Here is a 21,167-nt window from a genome sequence, read left to right on the forward strand (position 1 = left end):
TAGCTAGAATTCTCTGAAGTTATCTCTTCAGACTTTTTTTTTTTGAGAGGACACACCTTGTTACCCCACAGCATCTATCCTCAGACCCAGGTCCATTTTTTATTTCTCTAGCATGGTGTGTTTATCTTGGATCCAAAGTAGCCCAGAAACTTTATCACTCTAGTTTTACTTCAGCTCTACCTCTGTGGAGACTTCTGATTACAAAAAAAATAGTCCAGGGAGCAATCAAATTAATATCCTTCTTCCCGAAACATTAGTTTTATCACAGGTCTGCTAGGAAGCAGGTACAACATGTAAAATCCAATATAAATGACTGCTCTTAAAAGGCTGCCACCTACCAGGACGATAAAAATAGATCCAAAAAAGGTAAAAATCACCGAGTTTTAAGAAAAAGTTTTCTTCCAGCTACTGTACAGATGTTTTGACAGGGCCTGCTAAGCCTGCTCTACTTCTTTGCAACACAAAATAAGGTGGCAAACAGGTTCACCTAAACCCTGTTTATGTCTCCCCTGGCCCTCCTACAGGATGCTGAAAAGGCTGCAGTGAGATGAGCCATCTTTGGAAGTTTCCACACTGACTTTTTTATATCCCCATATATTTTTGCTTTTGTTTAACCAAACTTATGACTTTCTGTATGTCAACAGAAGTGCTGGGCTTCAACATTGAAATATACTGGTTAAAATCTATAAGCCAAGAGTATATGGTACTGGCAAAACAGAAATATTCTGATGTACCTGACAAAAAATTTCAACACACCGTCCAGCATTATTCCTGTCTACAGCACACAGCAAGGGTTAAGGCTTTTTACAGCAGCTGAAACAGCCAAGAATCACCAGCAAAATTCCTACTGAATCAATAAAGGCAGATAGCAAATCATCTTGATAACATGTCAGACTACAAAGTCAAATCTAAACAGAGAAGAATTGAATCCCCCTTTATTGTCATTTCTTCCCTCTTCCCCCTCCAGCAGGGACAAGCCCTAAGGCTACAAGACTTTTAAGCTGGGAGAGACAACTCTTGTAGCACTATTTCACTTGCTAGCAGAGCCTGGGAAAGCATTTGACATACTTCACTGAAAAAACCTGACTGCATAGGGTGACGCTTAAAAATTCTGATGCTTGAAGGAAGAGAGGGTGAGGTGAGGTCTGCCTGTCTACGAACAAATAACCTGGTCTTTACCAGAAAGATCTTCCTCAATTAGAAATGCCAATATAGCATTAACTATAAAAATATTACTATATTGCTCTTTGGTAGGATTAAACTGAATTTGACCAGACTTATTAACCACAAAGGCTTCTACTCTTTTTAAGCAGATCAGTGGGAGGAAAATAAATGGTGCATCCAATAGGCAATGTGCTACCTTTTGCTGCATTTCTTGCTCATCTTGGGGGATATGCTAGAGAGTGAGGATGTGGATACCTAAAATCATATATCAATATCAGTCAATCTCGCTTGCTTCCCCTCTCTTCTGCTGTTCCCAGGAGACACATGGAAGCTATATACCTTTAACTTATTTAAGGCAATTGCAACCATCCCAAGTATTCAATAAATAAAATTATATCTAAAAGATGCCTTTTGTTCCCATGGTTTTTTCATGCTGTTTTGTTTACTTGCTTAGAACATTAAATAATAAAACATAACTTTGATTTGAGCTACTGGCTTTGACCTCCGAGAAGACTTATCTGCAACTGTGCTTGAAGGAAACTGTTTCTGAGATTCATCTTTCCATAGCTGTCCCTCCTCTTCCCCAAAGTATTTAATCATCTTTGGGAATTTCTATTTATTAATGTCCTTCAGAACAGAAGTAAAGACAAATTCTGAGATTATGCCAAAAATACTTCAGGAAGCTACAGGTGTGGAACTATTTGGCAGATACATATCTTCTCTGATGCCCTTCACCTTGGGTAAAAATTGAGGGGAGGGAATACTTGAGTTCTGCTGCCAAAGATATGGCAACTAGCCTGGGCAGAGTCAGCCCAGTCCCACCCACACATGACACGCTGCTGTACTTCCAGAGTGGAGGGCAGGAGGGGAGAGTGCTTCCACCTCCTCCCCTTCTCTCTCTAAGGAAGGTAGGGCCAAAGCCGTGTTCCGCTAAAATGAACTCCTGGCAACAGCAGACAGCAAGCCCCCCTGCTCAGTTAATCACAACACTTGATGGGGAAATGCTTTTTCTTTGAGTTTCCTTAGTCCTGTTGCCTCCTACAAAAGGGATCCCAGTGGTTGCAAATGGGAAGCAGCAGTGTCTAGGGAATAACCTCCTAAAAAGAAAATGCTGACCTACACAGGTTAGCCAGATCATTTCTTCCTCTTCAGAAAAATCTCTTCAGAGGACCAACTGCTGACCACAGCAAAGAAAGAAAAACAAAGAGAACACCCAGGACAGCTGGCACTTCATTGCCACCAGTAGCAGACAGGCACAGTCCTCTCCTCTGACTGCCAGCAAGTGGAAACCTTTAGTAAGTCATCTGAGGAACACAGCACTAAGGAAGGGAAATGCTGTGCTCGGTGTACTTCATTTGCTTTCAGTGAGCACACACCAGGTAGTAAATTCAAGCAGCTGTCCATGCATGGGTATGAGTCAGACGCGCAGCTGGCCAGTTCTCTCCTGCCCTGAAACGGAAAAAACACCCACCACAAAAGGCCAGAGCAGAGGCCCAGTAACCAGAGAGTGACCAGCTAAACAGATCAGCTATCACAGCTGGAAACACAAGCCCAGAGCTTGGCACCCAGTCCAGGGATCAGCATCGATCCATTGCTAGAGATGAGGGGGAAGTGAAAATTGCAAAGTACTTAATTTCATATCTAAATTCATACACCCTCCACAAAACCCCAACCAAAAAAACAGACTAAAAAATGCCTTACCAATCAATCAGTTAGCTCAGAGACCTGTCCTTAGCTGATATTTAAGAAGGAAAATTATATCAAATGCAGATTAGCCTAAGAGTAAAATTGGCTCCAACATATATCAAAGGTCAGAACAAACTGTGTAAACCTGTTACTAATCATTGAGCAAATGTTAGTAAACTATGAGAATTTTCCCACAACAAAGTAGACACCCAGCAAGTAAAAAAATATTTTGTCTAAGTTTGCTTCCTTCTTTATGACAAATGCTGTGAGAAACTACTAGAAGACTACTCCAACCATCACTATGGCAGATCTATATTTCTGTTACTGCAGGTAATTAGAGCAGTGTTATTTAAAGAGAACAGTATTTCTTTGTTTCTGTTCTCTCTTTATTTATTTATTTACATTTAATTTTAAAAACATTGGGGTAAACCAAAACTGAATAAACTAACTAGAATGGGAATGCCTAATAAAGGCAATCCTTCTTTCTTAAAAACAAATCTTAAATTATAGATTAAGGAAAGATATGACAATGAAGACTGTGGCTAGACACGGAACATGCAAATACATGCAATTAGACACTAAAACAAATTACTTCAGAGATAAATCACTGTAGATTAACTCTTCATGAAAGGAATCATTGCAACAGCATTAAGAAGAATATATGGAAACATTTGGTATAGTACAGTACTCTTGCCTGTCAGTACAAGAAGCCTTAAGTATTTGGCCTAATAAATAATATTATTTTAAGCATCAATTAAGATATATGGAAAGAAAATAACATAAAAACAGAACTACAAGAAAACAAAAGGTTTGCTTACTCTTCTTGACGCAAGTCATTAACGCTCCGATCTAGTGAGATCATATCACTTGCCACCATATTAAACCCAAACTCTTTAATGCTGGCTTGAATGGATTCTTTGTAATCTGGTCCTAAAACATATGGCTTTGCTTCCTCTCCAGGGCCACCAACAACTCCGTGAGGCTCAGGCTCTTTGGGTTCAAAATTACCAAGGACTCCAGGTCGTAAAACAGGATCTGGGTATACAAATGTCTGAGGTTTAAATGTGAGATACTGCCTCTGGATGATGTTCTGCTGTTTGTTATCACCACCATGATGATTTAGTTCATTTTTGGCCTTATTTTTCCTTCGAATGGATTCCAAGTCCACTTCCACACCTTCAACATGAGGCCAAGGTACCACGGGTTTGAACTTCTCATTTCCTAGTCCATGGTCTCCTTTGTTTGGCATGGGTCTGTTGTCTTCTTTGTCATCCTATATACACACACAGAGAAACAGCAGACCATATGAATTGATGACCCTTTATTTACATCCAGTAGTTAATGCACTGAGAGTTGGCACTAAATATATGTTAAGCAAGAGGAGAGAAACCTGTGTTGAGAGGCTCAATGAACACGTTTTACTAAAGCTACTGACTGCTGGAGAACATCACTAGCTGTTGTCCACACTTACCTTGGTGCACTGATCCTGGAAATCAATTAATGCCCAAAGCATTTCCAAAGACCAAATACCCGTGCAGGACATGTTAACTTGAATGTGGTTTTCAAGTTGCACACCAAAGTGATGTGCAGGGTGCACTGACAGAGCATTTTATGAAGGAAAAGGTAGTATGGAGGCAAACAATGCCACAGTCCAGAGCATGGCATTCTTGGGCCCACTCTTGGACACTGGGTGTTTCTGAGGTATGCCTGCTGGTGGCTCAGATCTGTATAAGGTCTCAGTGGTTGCTAGATATAGCCTCAAGATGCTCCTGTACTGGGAAAAAGATCTTTGACTACATGCAGTCTGGCACACATCTGTGGCAGCTGTGAGCCACATATAATCCCCACCCTTCACACTCCACATCTACCCACCCAACTTGCTCCCACCAAGCATTACTCCCTCTGCTACAACCGCAGTGCAACAGAAATGAGATTCCTACCTGAGGAGGCAGTGCTGGGGCTGAAGAGAGCTGCCACAGGCACCGGCAGCTTGTTTGAAACAAGCCTCCTTGTTTGAAACAATTTTACAGCACTCCTCCCTGTCTCCCCATTTGATATTTTCAGTGATTAGTGAGGTTGATGGGGTTAGAACAAGGCTGAGTGATTTTGGAAGAAACTAGACAGAAAAGCTCTGAAGTGTCTGAGTGTGAAGTCTCCAGAGTGCAACAGCCCCACCCACAAATGCACTCCAAAACCCAGTTATTGCTTTTTCCAATACTACTGTCCAAGATGATGAAGGCAAACATCGCTGAAAGTTCAGATTTCCTGCTCACATTATTTATTTGTAAGCAGGACAAATGTTACTGAAACCTGCAGGAATCAACACACATATTTTAGCAATTTCTCACTATCTATTCATAAATACAGAATCAGACAAAAAATTGAGATCAGAAGGATGCCACCTACTTAAACCTGCTGAAGGCAGGTTCACAGTTATATGCAATTTCTGAGAGGTTTGTCCAGTCATACCCTGAAAACACTCAGTTTCTCTGGACAACCTGTTCCAGTTACTTGACCCAGCTCACAGTGAAGGTACTTTTCCTCACAACTTGGTAGAAGTTTCTCATGTTGCATCTTACGGTGATTGCCTCTTGTCCTTTCTGTCTGCACCTGTCAGAAGGTTTTATTTCCATTTTCTCTGTAACCTCACTTTTCAGGGGGAAAAGATGCAATTAGATTACCCATTAGACTTTTCTCTGGCCAAATGCAGTCTCCTTAGCAGGTCTTTTCCAGGTCCTCTGCACGTGTTAACATCTCCCCTGAGCTTGGGCAGTGTGGGAGGAGAAGCCAAACACAGTGCTCCAGACAGCTAAGCTCTTTCTAGCGTATCCATCCATTATGCACTCTGCCTTTACTGAGACAAGGGCACAATGCTGACTCATGTCCGTGTTTAACAAAACTACACAATACTTAACACTACATCACAGTACTTTCCTGTGCATCATTCTGCATAAAAAAATCTTCAGAAATTAAGAAGAAAACCAGTATATTTCTAGGATAACAGTGGGAGTCAGGCTCCAATTCAAAATAAAATTTATTCAAGAAACTTCCTGAGCGCTCTGCTTGTTATAGGTTAAACAGGGAAGACATATAACATGGAAAAGTGTTACATTATTCTTTTCTTACATCAACATTTTTTTAGGAACTCAAAAGCCAGAGTGAAAAAAGGGAAGTATAAGGGCATGTGAAAAGGTACATTTTTCAAGGAAGTAGAAGGCTGCCATGGATCTAAATAAAGCCCTGAGAGGACTTTGAAGAGAGCATAATCTAACACCCTAGAAATCAAAAGGAAGGCTTTGCCACTACTGTCAGAACACTGCTGAGCTCTCAGCTCTTACCAACTGAAATCTTAACCCCATCTCTGAGTGGAGAAGCAGCTACAGAAGCCAAAAAAAATGGTGGGCATCATCAGGAAGGATGCTAAAGAGCATTTTGACTACATAAAATTTTGAAGCATTCATGTATTCAGTAATATGTAGTTCTGGTCTCCATATCTCCATATCTAAAAGGAATTTGAGAAGGTACAGAGAAGGGTAACCAGAATGAAGGAGAAGGTAGATAGGTATCTAGAGATGAAAGACTAGAAAGGCATTTGGCCTTTCATCTCTAAGGCTCTGCAATTTGGAGATGTGATGGCTGAGGGGCATACAACAGAAGTTTAAAAAATCATGAAGGTGATGGATAAATTCAATGGAAATCCACTGTTTACCTTGATGGATGACAGGTCCATAGGGAGATGTAAAAGCGCTGGGCAGGGAAGTACCTTCTAAAAACTCGAATTAAATATCCATGGATACTGGAAGCATCCAAAGGGAAGGCAGCACAGAAAGAAGACAGGTTTACACACTGCCATTCTCAGTAAGCGCCCTGGATCATTAGTCCCCATCAGGCAGGAATTTCTTAATCCTCTGGTCTGTGTGGAATTTAATAGCCTTTCATTTCATTTCCACTACCTATAAAACAGTTATGAGCTTTCACTTAGCCAATTCTTCGACTGAAACATAACATTTCTGAAAGAAATTTGTTTATTTTCCTGCCGTCAGAACTATGACTTATCCATTATTACATTTAGCCTCATTATAACTGTTATGCACAATTTGCATTATTTTGCATTTATTTGTAGTTCCCTTCTACACACTAAATATATTCCGCATTAGTAGGCATAGGAAAGTATTTCATAAACTAAGAAAATTATACACAAACACATAGGCACACTCATTCACCCCATTCCTCCAATTTTTATGCACTGAGGACAAACAAGATAGAAGGCATCTGTTGTGGGTTAATTCCTGCAAGCAGCTCAGCATGACACAGCTGCTTACTCCTCCCTCCCCATGCCTGGACATGAATCTAAAACATGGCATCATATGGGATGCTATGAAGAAAATTAACTTCCTCTCAGCATTTTATGGGATTAAAAAAAAAAGGGAAAAAAGAAGAGAAACTAGCAGTGTTTAAGTGCATAGTGCAGACCACAACTCCTGGAGGTTATTCATTCCTCCAGAGATAACTGAGACAAAGGTTTTCCAAATACTGTGTGGAAAAGAAGCAAAGTCAAACCACAATCAAAGCACTCCTCTGGCCATCATATAAGCCACAATGCCTTAGTTAGGAACTTCTAGAGCTTCTTCTCTCTTTTATGAATTATTACTCTACACTCCTTTAAAAAAAAAATTAATGACATATCAAAAATCTGAAGTAATTTTTATTAAGTGTTGTTCACTGATTATGGGTTTGGCTTAGGTGAAAGTATTAAACCTAAAGATTCATACAACAAGAGCCAAACTGGAAGGTGCGCACATTAAAAAAAAAACAACCCCCCCCCAAAAAAAACAAACCCCAAAAACCTTTCTAAAGTGGAAAAACAAGATGGTCTGAAAGTTATTTTAAAAACTTCAGAAGAGTTAATAATAGCAAGGTGGAGGGGTTGGAAGAAGTAAGCACAACATACATCTGGACTCTGCACTTCTAGGTTGTCCAAAAACTGTGAATTCTCTCACATCTGAAGACAAACAACAACAATAAAATCTCATTACATATTTATAAAAAGGACACATAATGTGGAAAAAAGTTGTCTTTTTCTATAGAGATCATTGTCTTTTTCTATAGGGCTGAAGCTAGAACTTGCTGTGAGCTTTCTAGCTACAGTTTGGTGCATGCTTCTTTATTTTTTAGATGTTCTTTTCCCTCCTAAGGGAATTATGTCTCAGTCACTGCAATAGGTGTTTCCAAAACAGTGAGATGATATAAATACTGTCACTACCTGACTTGGAAAAAAAAAAAAAAGGGTTATTCAGTGTCACTTTATTTTGCAAATTAGGTGCCTTTTTGCGGAAGACAAGAATGCAGTTAAACGTATAGGAAACATAACTGTTTTCCTTTGGAAACATGCTTATAAATTACACCAAGTAAAAGGAAAAACTGGGAGAGGACTTAATAGAGCTGTGAGATCAGTCAGCTGGTAGGAGGGTTGGAGTTGTAGCTGGCAATAAAACTGCAAATGTGAAAGTTGTGTAATCTGCTTTTCTTCAGTCAACTAGTTCAACACTGGCAACTCCCTAAAACTTTGTGAAATAATGTCTGAATACAAATTTATGTTAGAAAAGTGGATTTGCTTGATTTCTAAAATGAAAGATTATCATACTGAAAAAAGGTTGCTAATTAAAAGCAATGACTACAAAAGCAATTTCCTCATCTAGAAAAAAATCAGTGATACAAAAAAAAATTAAAAGGGAAATAATTAAGTAGAATCCAGCAGCATTCTCATTACCCAGGGATGCAAAAGGAAATTAAAAAAACCTTACATTCTTAGAGTATACATGTTCCTATCCAGTTCAATAAAGACAGATACTGCTCATTGCAATATCCTGGTGTTCCTCATGAAAAAACTATGAAAACTGATACAGTTTAATATCCAGTCATCTTTTACCTTTCTTACCTCTTGGCTGAATCTACACTTCCGCAACTACCATGATACACAAGTATAATGTGTGTTCTTATATCATAAGGAAGGGTTCAAGGACTTTTAACTGAGGACAAATTAATGGCATTCAGAGCTCACCTGATCCCTCTATGCAAAAAAGGAGCATTTTTAATAGCACTTCTGTCACAGGTACTCTGATACAGACCCACACAACTATCACTTTAGTAAGGATCTCAACATATTTAAAGTATTTTGCTTTGTTTGCATCAACTTAATGCAGTTGACCAAAGTTTATTGGAAGAAAAAAGTCACTTCAGAGAAATGATGCAGAGTCTAGTGTTTTCAATTATTTCACTAAACAAGAGGGGGTTGTTTTGACTTATTCAGTTACCTTGGTAGGGGGGGGAAAAAGAGAAGAAAAAAGGACTACAAGTTGGATTCACAGATTTCATTATTGACTAGACTCATGCTGGGAAGATACTAAAATAATGCCTGTTCTCAGCCAAGCTTCTGGCATGATTCTGCTCTACCAGTTAATGAGAGAGACGAAAAAACCCAGCATGTAGTATATTTTTGTTTGCTTTGAATCATTATGTGTGAGTCTTACATACCAGGTTATAGTGCAGGGCATAGATAGAATAAATAAAGTCTCACACTGCATTACCTAGTCTTGCAAATATTTTTGCACTGCAGCGTAGAAAGACTCCACAACACTCTTATGAGCAAAAAAAGGATAACTTTTCAGTATATAGGATGAAATACAGACAAAAGGGAAAATCAACACATCCAACAATGTATTTCTGAATAGATTTCACTCTAGATATCCACTAACCCCAGAATAAATAAAATAAGCAATAATTCCCACAACACAGTTGTCTGACTATCAAAGGGATCCATTCCATAAGATTGCACACCTTCCACTTTCACCCCTGCCATGGTAGCCTCCATCCAAGCAATTAGAAATTCCACCTACTGCAAGACCAGCTGCAGACAGAGAAAACAAAACCAAGAGCACACACAAATGAAAAAACCTATCTTCTCAAACAAGGATAAAAATCTATGGCACAACTAGCATCATTTCGGAAAATACATAAATAGTTATAAAGTCTTTTCAAACATTACAACTTTTTGCACTAAAAAAGTCTGTTTTAAGTTCCACATGCAATACTGCCTCTAAGACATATTAGGCAAAACCTTCCATCAAACAATATCATCACAAGACAACCATATTGACTCAAATTAGGACTGAAGTTGGATCATGAGAATTTATCCAGCTTGTTATTTCTTGCCTTTTTTCTCTCAGGTCCCAAGTAGCTCCCTGAAAGAGTTTTGCAAGGAACAGCAATAAGCTGCTAGTCATCAGCAGTAAAATCCCCTTCCCCCCCATTCCTTATGTCTTATCTGATAAGGCAGAACAGGGCAATCACTAGTACATACACTTCTACAGTACAGAAGTTACTGAGTTTTCAATAGATACCAGCAGACCACAGTCATTGATATTCACTCAGCCCATTGAGAAAAAAAAAAATAAAGCAGCAGTCCCTTTGAGCCAAGGTAAAACAACTCAGGGGATTAAGATCAACAATTTTATTCTATTTTATGGTTGACATTTCTGAGATTTGAGAGCACTGCTTATGGAAAAGTAAGTGGCATGTTCAAAAATAGGAAGGGCATGTAATAAAGGAGAGGAACTGTTTATAAATATGTCAATTTGGCAACAGCTCAATGTTCTGCTATAATGAAGGAGTTAAAAAGAATTTAGCATTCAAGTTTTGAGTGACTTGCAATAATCTACTTGAGTCTCTGTATCACTGATTCCAAATAATGGGTAAAAACAACTTGTTATCTAGTAATGAGTCTAAAAACTAACAATATTCACTAACATCTGAGGTCATCTCTGCTGGTGTTTGAACCTGTGAGTTCAAGTAAGACACTGAGGAAGATAAGGCTCAGTTCTTCAACTTTATTTTATGCTTTACATGGTTGCTCCAAGAGTTCTCTTGGCAAAAAGAGGCTCTTCCTGTCTTCTTGGATACCATCTACTTTGTCGCAGCAGAAGCATTCATCTAGGACAGTGACTTTAGGCTAATGCTGCATACTGCCACGGTCTGCAGCCAACATTTCAAAGGTCATTGCATACAAAGTTGTATGAGGCTATGGAAGCCCTCGGGTAACAAATCTTATGGAAGAAGGAAGAATACTTATTTTCAGTGGAAATAACCTGATTGCCCAATTATTTGCCTAACAGAGGGGAACATAACTAATCCCAAGTTTTACCTGTTTACCGCACAGTACCTTGTTTAAAGATACGTATCCACATTTGGATGTCAGTATGATACCCATCTAAGCATCCCTTTTAGATGAAATTGTTCTGTTGTGATATTATCTTTCACTTGCAAGCTAATGATACTTCTGTCATCCTCTTTGGCCTTGCTCTGCGTGTATCACTTAAAATTCCTGCAGGGTAATGCAATCCTGTCCCAAGTGCTCTGTCGATGTGCACTGCTTTACCCCCTGTCCTTGCTCCTCACTCCCTTTTCCCATGACACATCCCCTCCATAACTTTCTGCTATATATGTCTCTCCTGGAGTATGGATTTTCTATAAATGCATTGGTCACACTCATATGCATCTGGTCCAGACTGACCAAGTTCCTTTGGGAAGTTCAGTTACCTTCATCAAAAGCAGAGACCACCAGGAGACCTGGCCAGAGTGCTTTGTGCCAGACTCAGTCTCTTACAGAGCATGCCATTGGCCACCCAAAACCTGTAAACTTCTCTCTCTCTATCACCCTCAGGGAGATTTAAGATTTATGGTAACCCTGTACCTTACCTATCTTACAGGGTGCCTCTTTAGGAGAGGTGCAGCACTTCTTGAATTCCTGTGCGACAAGTAGTTTCACAATTAGCCTATGCCTGACTGAAAACAAGTAAAAATAAAGACACTGAGTGCTTCAGAACAAATAGCTGTAACAAATAGCAGTCTTACTGTCCTTGCTTTCACCAGCACTCAATGCTTGGGGAATACTGAACCAGCTCTTAAACCTACCAGACCGCCTTCCTTGTTGCCTGAGATTCAGCTCTTACTCAGCTTTTTACATCCTTCCACTCCTGCTGCTGTCATACTGCCCCTGGTCCCATCTGCAGTTCAATAGTCATGGTGTGTCAAAGAAGCCTTGACAGAGATCCACTTCACTCAAAGCCTCCACTTAAGAGATGCCCAAGAACACCTTTGTGGAGTTAACTACAAGCAATCATAGAATCATAGAATGGCTTGGGTTGGAAGGGATCTTGAAGTTCATCTAGTTCCAACCCCCCTGCCACCTGCAACTAGACCAGGTTGCTTAGAGCCATATCCAACCTGGCCTTGAACACTACCAGGGCTGGGACATCCTCAACTTCCCTGGGCAACCTGTTCCAGTGCCTCACCACCTTCACAATAAAGATTTTTTTTCCTAATATCTAACCTAACCCTACTCTCTTTGTACCTCTCAGTATACCTCTCCTTATGGCTCTGGAGAGTACCATGTAATCTGGGGTAGTAATTAATGAAATCTAAAACAGAAAGACTCAGATAAATACCTGAATAAACTGATAGTAAAGAAATCTCTGCTTGATTTTGTAACTTAAGGCTACTTCCAAAGCAGGCAAAATAGTCTGTTATCATTAAGATTACAATCACTTTCAAGTAACACAAGTATTCTTAAACTGAATCATAAATTAAGCTGCTGCATTACCTAAGGGGATGTATTTTAGTCGCTCCCATGTTCTAGAAATGTAAACATGTTGGCACTAGTAGCCTGTGCAATAAAAAGAACAAAAAAATATATCTGCAGCTGCTTGCTGCAGAATAACAGAAAAGTTGTTAAAGGACCCTTGATAAGACAGAAGTATGATCCAAAGCCTCTGAAATCCTCTCCTTACAGACAGCACACCAAAGATGACAGAAAGACTTTTAAACTCAGAATAGCAAGAATCAATTAAAAGTTTATCACAACTAGGCCAATCAACATTTTCAGTAGAAGAAAGCCAAAGTGATCATAGAACCATAGAATGGTTGAGGTTGGAAGGAACCTCAAAGATCATCTAGTGCCAACCCCCTTGCCATAGGCAGGGACACTTTCCACTAGACTAGGTTGCTCAAAGCCCTACCCAACCTGGCCTTGATCAAGTGGAACAGAACATAAATAAAAGAGCATAAAAGCAAGCATATACCCTACACACTGCATCTTTTCAGGTGTTTTTGCCCCTTGAATTAAGTGGCTTCCTCAGTTGCATCAGAGTGCAATTCATCTGCTCTCCAGGGAATCAGAGACCACAAGAGACCACACACTTTCCCTGCCTGCACTGATCCTGGCCCTGTCGTCTTGACACAAATTGAGAAAAGCCAAATACTGTACAACACACAAGGTAAGTCGGTTTAGGTTAAGCACTTAAGACTGATCTAATCAACCACCAGCTGAGCCACTGACTGTAGAATAGTCTGCCATCAACTGCTTTTCAAATGTCCAAATGTTCCTTCTTTCTCTGCACAACAGATAGATTATTACGTGATGCAGCCTACATTGTAATTACCGTGTGTTTAGCATTGTATTTCAACTACAAACTTCTGTAGAGTATCATCCACATTAAGTCATTCTTAAACAGAGACTGCAGTGACTCAGACCTCCAAGCCAACAAAAAAGCACCTGTTCATTATATTTACCCTCAATTGCACCATATGGGTTACTATACTACAGATGAGACTCCAAATAAATTTAAAAAAAAAATCTAATTTTTATGCCAGTTGACTCATTCCATGGTAAACACAGCCATTTAACATATTTTATTGTAATTTAGTTGTTCAGAATGCTGTTATGGTAACAGTCAAGTCCCATGAAGAGGCCAAGGAGCACCAAGCCCTGGGGCAGTTTTTCTACTGTGGGACCAGGGAGAAAATCTGTCCCAGGTAAGCAAAGCCCATCAGACCCTGAACCCTGTCTTACCAAAATAAAGCTTAGTTTCTTATCTAGTTTTGAGAGGAGAGACATTAGGAACCCAATCACTTTCAGTTTTCCTTCTTTTCCTGACGTAACTCTCCACCCCAAGTCTTAGGGGATGTAAAGTGGTATCTACTTACAGAAAGGCCAACACTTATTGCCCAGAAAGCTAAACCTTGTTTTCTCTTAAGAAACATAATGAAAATAATTCTTTTTCAACTTCCCAACCTGGAGGATACAGAATCACAGGATGAACTAGGTTGGAAAAGACCTCTGAGGTCATCAAGTCCAACCTTTGACCTAACACCACCACTAGACAATGGCACTAAGTGCCACATCCAGTCTCTTCTTAAACACCTCCAGGGACAGTGACACCATCACCTCTCTGGGCAGCCCATTCCAATGTCCAATAACTCTCTCTGTAAAGAACTTCTTCCTAATGTCTAACCTAAACCTCCTCTGGGGCAGCTTAAGATTGTTGCCCTCTTGTCCTACTGCTGGTTGCCTGGGAGAAGAAACGGACGCCCACCTGGCTACAACCTCCTTTCAGGGAGCTGTAGAGAGTGATGAGGTCTCCCCTGAGCCTCCTCCTCTCCAGCCTAAACAATCCCAGCCCTCTCAGCCTCTCCTCATAGGACCTGTGCTCCTAAGAGGTTCAGCAAGGTGACTTGTTCCTTAAGTTAATGTGCCAGCAGCGGTAGATATCACAGGAAGAGCAAAGCAGTAGATGAATGGATGCATTTATAAACAAAAAGCACATGAAACTGGCTTCTAAGGACAGTCAACCCCAGAACAACATTTAAGCAGATGATAGCTGTGGGATGTCTCCAAATGCTCAGAATTCTGGTGGTTCTAATTGATATCAACATCTCTCATTTCTGAAAACACTTACTACAATTTTTGCTCAAATGCAATCTTCCATTCTCTTTTTAATTTTTCTCAAATTTGCATTGTTTGCAGTTCTGATGAAGATGATGCCATTGCTTACCCTATTTTAAAATGGCAGAAGGTGGAGGCAAGAAATTTTTCCAACTCTTTCTTCCAGGCAAAAGCTGAATAGCAGGAAATCTCTTTTGAAAAATGGACTGCAGAAATGGATGGTAGAAAATGCAGGATTTTTCTATCCTTCTCCCTCCTGCAAGTGATCAGGAGTACCACATTTGCACATGGCTATGTGGCTTGGAGTAATTCAATCAGATTTTGAAAACAATGCTTAATCAGAAGCATACTTGGGCAATAAGAAATTGCTTCATAATGCTTTGAATAACTAATACCTTACTGGCCATAATTAGAAAACTATACACAACTTTTCTCTCTAAAGTGATTTTACAAATGCATAACTGGAAAAATCATGAGTATTAAGGACAAAATGGACAATTGCTTATCACACCATCTCTATCAGAGCTGACTGCAAGATGCAAAAGGGCCTTCAGATTTCAGGCCTTCATGACTTGGAGTATTTGTTCCCCTCTTCACTAAAAAATACATTGATTTTTCATCTGACCTTTACTATCTTTCTCTACATTGCCCATTAGAGGCTAGCAGAAGAACAGATATTCTGTTAATAAAGTAGATTAGTAAAATGGTATTCACACAGTAAAGCAGGTCCCATTTCTTAGAAGCTTAAATGACCTCCTCCCTTTGTAGAACCCCAAAGACTATGCAACTTTAACAATTAATAAAAATTAAGAGAAAATAAGCCTGAATACCTGAAAATAGTGTTGCGTTGAAGACTTATCAATATAGTATATGTTGATCCATGCAGTTTAACTATTTCTACAGTAGTATTCCACTACTGCCACATGCTTTGAAGTGCTTGGCAAACAATTCCTATAGTTTTTGCAATTAAATGGAAGATAAACAGAGAAAACAGACATGAGAATGAATTATTTCACTGCAATATTTCCATAATCCAGAACACCAATACCTCTATCACTCAGACCTTCTCTCTGGTAATTTCTCATTTCACTCCTGCACTCTGTGATCTTCAGCTGCACCACACCACCTTGTCTTCTCTGCCCTCTAATTGTTCTCATCCAGTCCTACACTTACACTCAAGGCATTGCTACAAATGCTAAGAACTTTATTCCACAGCCCTTCATAGTTCAGCAATAACAACCTATCTCCTTCACATCCCAGATATCGCTTTCATCTTTTTTCCTGGGAAGCTGTGCCCTCCAAGGTGAAAGACTTAAATCACAGCATCATTCAAGAGCTTCAGTACAAGATCTGTTCTTGTCACTACATTTCAACATTAAATGAAGCTTGTGACCTTTCTAGTTGAGTCATTGCTCCTTCCACATTCTGTTTCAGTCTAGGAATACCCTTCACTTCATGCATATGTTTGAATGAGATCTTAAAAATAGAACTCATGTTTATTCATATGGAAAGTAGATTCTTAAGAACTTCTAAGATATCCTCTGTCCAGCCTCATTTCCTTCCATGAAGGAAGAATTATTCTCCTTTTCCTGTGTAGTACCGGGTTACAAACTGGACTATGTGGGGAAAGGCTTTTCATTTTACTAAGACCAAGCCCGTTTTAGGAATGTTCTCTGCAGACTGAAGAAAAAAAAGATAAAGCTGGTTCTTTTGGATTTAAATCGTCAAAATTTAAGAAATTGTGGTTTAAAATGTAGAGATAGGCAGGTAAAAAGAAGTACAGACTTCCAATTAAAAAAGTAAGGGACCAAAGAGTTATATCTTATAGTCCATAATTTTGCTATTGAAAATATCCAACTTCTATTATTTTTCATAAAAAACCTCAGAAAGAAACAAAAGCTATCATGAATCCTCATGTTATAAGTGACTGAGGACAGCTTTTCTGGCCTCCAGGCATCAGCTATAAACATTGTACTGATTCAAGCGTACAGAGGAGCTTCATCCTTGTTTCTCAATCATGTAAGACAGATGGATATCTAAAATCCTGCATTTCTTCTAAATAACTCAGTGAGTAAATGACATTTACAATACAATAAATCCATCACTGATGTATATGTTTGATGAAGGGATGCAGGTTTCTGTGCTATAGCTTGTCTCCCTCAATTTTTAAAGACAGATGCGTCAATCTCATTTCATTTTCCTTGCTATTAAGAAGCAAACTGCATGATTAGATTTTCATTTATCTTGAAATATTGTCACCATTCTCAAGCTTTACAACAATCTATTTCTGTCCTTTTTTTTTAAATTGCATTTTAGAATTTGATCTACCCTACCATTTTGAAAGATTTTTCAATGGAACACCTGAAGCCAAAAGCTACATTGTATGCAAATTATACATACAGTCTAAAATCCATTTCTGCAAGTTTCATCTGAACTACCAAAAGCTTTCAGAAATTCAGAGTATCTGTGTAATTACCTTGTATACTACTTGACTAGATAAGAAAGGGGAAATAACTTGTGATAAATTGTGTTCTCTGTCCCACCTTTCCTTGACCCTTCATTCCTGCTCTTTTTACATAGGAGAATCTGTATGGTATTTGCCAATAAGTGAGTTATAGTCTATTGAACTGTTGAGGTAAGGTAAGTTCTTACCTGCATTAATATCAAAACCTAATTTATACCTTTGCTTTAGAAATCATATAATGTGTGAGCACAGCCAGATTATCTGCATCTTTTAGACAGCCAGCAATAATACTATAATATAATCCACAAACCTCTTCAAATGGACTCCGCTAAACTGGTCTGCTCTCCACCATGCTTCCAGATTTGCACTCTGCTCTGCACTCACCATGCAATATCTTTTATTTTGAGTATGGAAGCCACCATGGTCACCTTAAGACCACAGGACCCATCAGAGAGGCAAACATGCTGCATCTGACTTCAAGTAATGGATTGCCTTGACATTTAGTTTGTTAGTGCAGATGATCCATGGTGATGCCTCAATATAAACTTGAAGCAGCACAAGACTAATGATCAAAACATTATTCTTAAAGCCAACTTTGGGTATTGACATCCTACTGCCTTCTCTTAACAAGGCACTAAGGATCAGCTTCTAGCCCTGAACATCTTTTGAGGGACCTTCCTACATCTGTCAGATCCTGAAGACAGTTTTAACATGACGTTTGTGTTTCCAGCTCAGGTACACTATGGCCGGCATTTCTGATCACCTCTCTGGAGAAGATACAAATGAACATCATCCTGCCATGTGCACTGATTCCTCAGGAATGGGACTGTAGCATTCTACTGTTTAGAATAATGAGTGTACAACACACACAAAGAAACATGCAGGAGGTTCCTTCTTGCTTGGAACAAATGGTAGTCAGCATTCTCATCACCAGGTCTCTGTCTGCAGGATACCCTCACCATCTAAACAGCATAGCAACAGGCATTTCTCTGAAGCACTGTAACCTTTTCAACAGATGTTCACTCCTTGTAAACATTTTTGTTATGAAATCAGAAGTCTTGGCAACTCAGATTCTCTACGTAAATACTGAGAATGGAATATTGGTTAAATATTGATCTTAAAATGACAGAGAGCCTCTCCTCAGGTTACACTTACCCCAGTAATGCTGTTTCCAGCTGAAGCAATTTCCACAAGCCCTAAGCCCATGCCTAGTGGGCTTCAAATAGGGCTGCTAATAACTGCATTTATGAAAAGTGTGCTTTTCATTTACTGCTTCTAACACAGAAGAGACATTAGCAAAGTCTACTTATGATCTATCCAATTCATTAAAGGAGTGTTTAAATCGGAACTCAGTTCGCTGAATCAGGACCTTTACGTGCTAGCCTTGCACTTTAACTTCTAACAAAGACAATTTTGTTACAGCCTGTCAGAAAACTCATTTCAAAAGCCCTCTGCAGTCCCTGAGAAAGACAGTCTATTGTCTCTAACACAAAAATCTGGCCAGCAGCTGGAGAAAGAAGAGTCAGTAAGGCAGTTCATAGTTTAGCCTCACTGGGGAAAGATAGCGCCTCCCAAGAGGAAAAGCTGCAAAAGAAGAAAGTTGCCAGTATTTCAGTTTCCCATGAAAGAGAAGCTACATACACAAACCATCAAATATCACAGAAGGATGAACTGGCAGATGTACAAGGACAGGACAGTAAACAATATAGAATTGCTTACTGTACATCAAAACAGAATCAGCAAAAGAAACCAAAATCCACAAGGATGATATTTTAATCAAAATACAAAATAAATTAAATCCACTGTGTTTTGTCACCATTCAATAACCTGCAAAACTATTATATTAAAAATTATAAGGAAACGCCAATAAAAGAGCCCATTCTGTAAGAAACAATACATTCCCATGCTTGTCAACCAAGCCAATATTATTGCTGTCATTAATCAGTCACCGTTTGGGATGTGGCGTTTGTTTTCTTTTCAAATGTTCTTGCACACAAGTGACAACAGCACAACGTAAGAGGTATATGCTCTGTTTGAAACTGTCATATGCAAGTTACACAAATCAGCATTTTTTTCAATACATTATCATCCGATGTAGACTTGGACAAATCCTGTAAATTAAGATAAAGAAAACCAGCCTGATTCCCTAACCTGCTAAACAGTTTCAGTAAACAATAAAAAAGCAAAACAAACAAACAAACAAACAATGCAAAAATTCCACCAAAAGCTGGAACTTTTGACATTTTGACTTACTTCCATTAAAAAAATATAACAGCTTTAAAGTAAGTTGCTACTCAGCTTTCAATGTTCAATAATTTCAACAGAACATGAACAGCATAACTCTATGCATCTCTTTAGCTGTTGCTTCAGACATAGTACTTGACCTGGAAACAGCATATATTCCTTTTGTTTAGTATAGCACTTACAGTTCTACAGTTCTTGACAGTAGGGCAACTGTAGATTTGTAAAGGATGTCAAATTTATAAAAGATGCAGCAAAAAAAAAATCACTTGCCCACTCTTCCTACTGAGTGAAGAGACTCAAAGTGAACTTCCCCATTCTATTTAAAAAGCATAGTCTGTAAGACTTCTGAATGTCAGTACTATGATGTATTACATGGACGTTTGCCCTCCCAAGATGCAGATATACAGCAAAACCTGAAGGGGATATTTTCCAGCTCTGCACTAAGGAGAACTATGGAACAGCAGAAATATGACTTACAAAATGCACCTAGTTCTTGCAGAAGATTTATGAAAACTGCATTTTTTAGCCACTGCAGATGAGCTGCCTTTAAGGTTTTGTTTTTGCTAATTTGGACTTAAACCTCTGTCTGATAAGTGCTGGATTTTTCAAGCTGGTGTTATAGAGTGGGATGAATACATTTCTACAGTCAGTTTACTTCTGTGCCACATATTTTTTGTCCTGTCTGTGTGCCAACACAAGCACCTTTACACCCGCACACTGAGCTTGATCAAGGACTCCCCACAGCCAGCTGGATTAGCAAGCCAAATGAATTTGGCATCCCTAAGTAGGGTGAACACCAGCGCCGAGGTAGTTCAAAACAGGAGCGGGGCGGAGGGAAAGCTGCTGGAAGCGAGGGGTAGCTGGAAAACACAGAGAGCCTAGTAGCAAAACACACAGAACACAGCTGCGTCCCCAGGTTGTCTACAACCATTACTTGTGCACAGGCATACAGCAGAGACACAAGGGCTGTGCAGCCCTGCTCCCCTCAGCAATGCCTAGCCATCCTCAGAGCCATCCTCAGAGCCCTCCTTAGCACCTCTGCGGGACTCCAGAGAGAACAAGTACATGCAGCATGGCAGCACAGCAGCTGCTTGACTTGATAGGGTTTGCTTCTTTTGTACTTTAAAACAAAACAACACAATCCAACTACACCTTAACACTTGAGTCCACAGAAGGGTCAGAGGGCTGAAGCACCTCTCCTATGAAGACAGTCTGAGTGAGTTGAGGTTGTTCAGCCTGGAAAACAGAAGGCTTCGAGGTTGTCTTGGAGCAGCCTTCCAGTACCTAAAGGGGGCCTACAAGAGAGCTGGAGAGGGACTTTTTACAAGGGCATGTAGTAATAGGACAGAGGTGAATGGCTTTAAACTGAAAGAGGGTAGGTTTAGTTTAGATACTGGGAAGAAATTCTTTACCGTGAGGGTGGTGAGGCACTAGAACAGGTTGCCCAGAGAAGTTGTGGACGCCCCATCCCAGGAAGTGTTCAAGGCTGGGTTGGATGGGGCTTTGAGCAACCTGGTCTAGTGGAAAATGCCCATGGCAGGAGGGTTGGAGCAAGATGATTTTTAAAGTCACTTCAAATCCAAACCATTCCATGATTCTATGAATTAAACAAAACAAACAAACACCACAAAAAAACCACCAACCCGGAGTTCTTCTCTCTAAACATTTCTTCTCCCTTTGAGGAGACTGATTTGCTGTGCTGAGAAAGCAGAGACACAAAAGGTAGCACACTGATGTCCCTACTACATTTAGGGCCATACACTTGTGGTGTATTAAGAGGATCAAAAAAAAACAAAGTAGACTCGCCCAGTCATGTAGTTTACTGAGTCT

The 21,167-nt window shown here is 39.6% G+C and overlaps 1 protein-coding gene across 2 annotated transcripts in view; it reads right to left on the minus strand.

Moving 5' to 3' along the window:
* Positions 1-21,167, minus strand: part of GALNT7 (polypeptide N-acetylgalactosaminyltransferase 7) — a 76,617-nt gene that overhangs the window by 37,894 nt on the left and 17,556 nt on the right. For both annotated transcript variants that reach the window (XM_018070841.1, XM_018070849.1), the window contains exon 2: positions 3,669-4,123. In XM_018070841.1, the coding sequence (XP_017926330.1) occupies positions 3,669-4,099 (431 nt within the window). In that variant the 5' untranslated portion in view covers positions 4,100-4,123. The remainder of the gene's footprint in view (positions 1-3,668; positions 4,124-21,167) is intronic.

This window comes from Manacus vitellinus, unplaced genomic scaffold (assembly GCF_001715985.3).
Source record: "Manacus vitellinus isolate BGI_N305 unplaced genomic scaffold, ASM171598v3 scaffold_0_pilon, whole genome shotgun sequence".
NCBI lineage: Eukaryota > Metazoa > Chordata > Aves > Passeriformes > Pipridae > Manacus > Manacus vitellinus.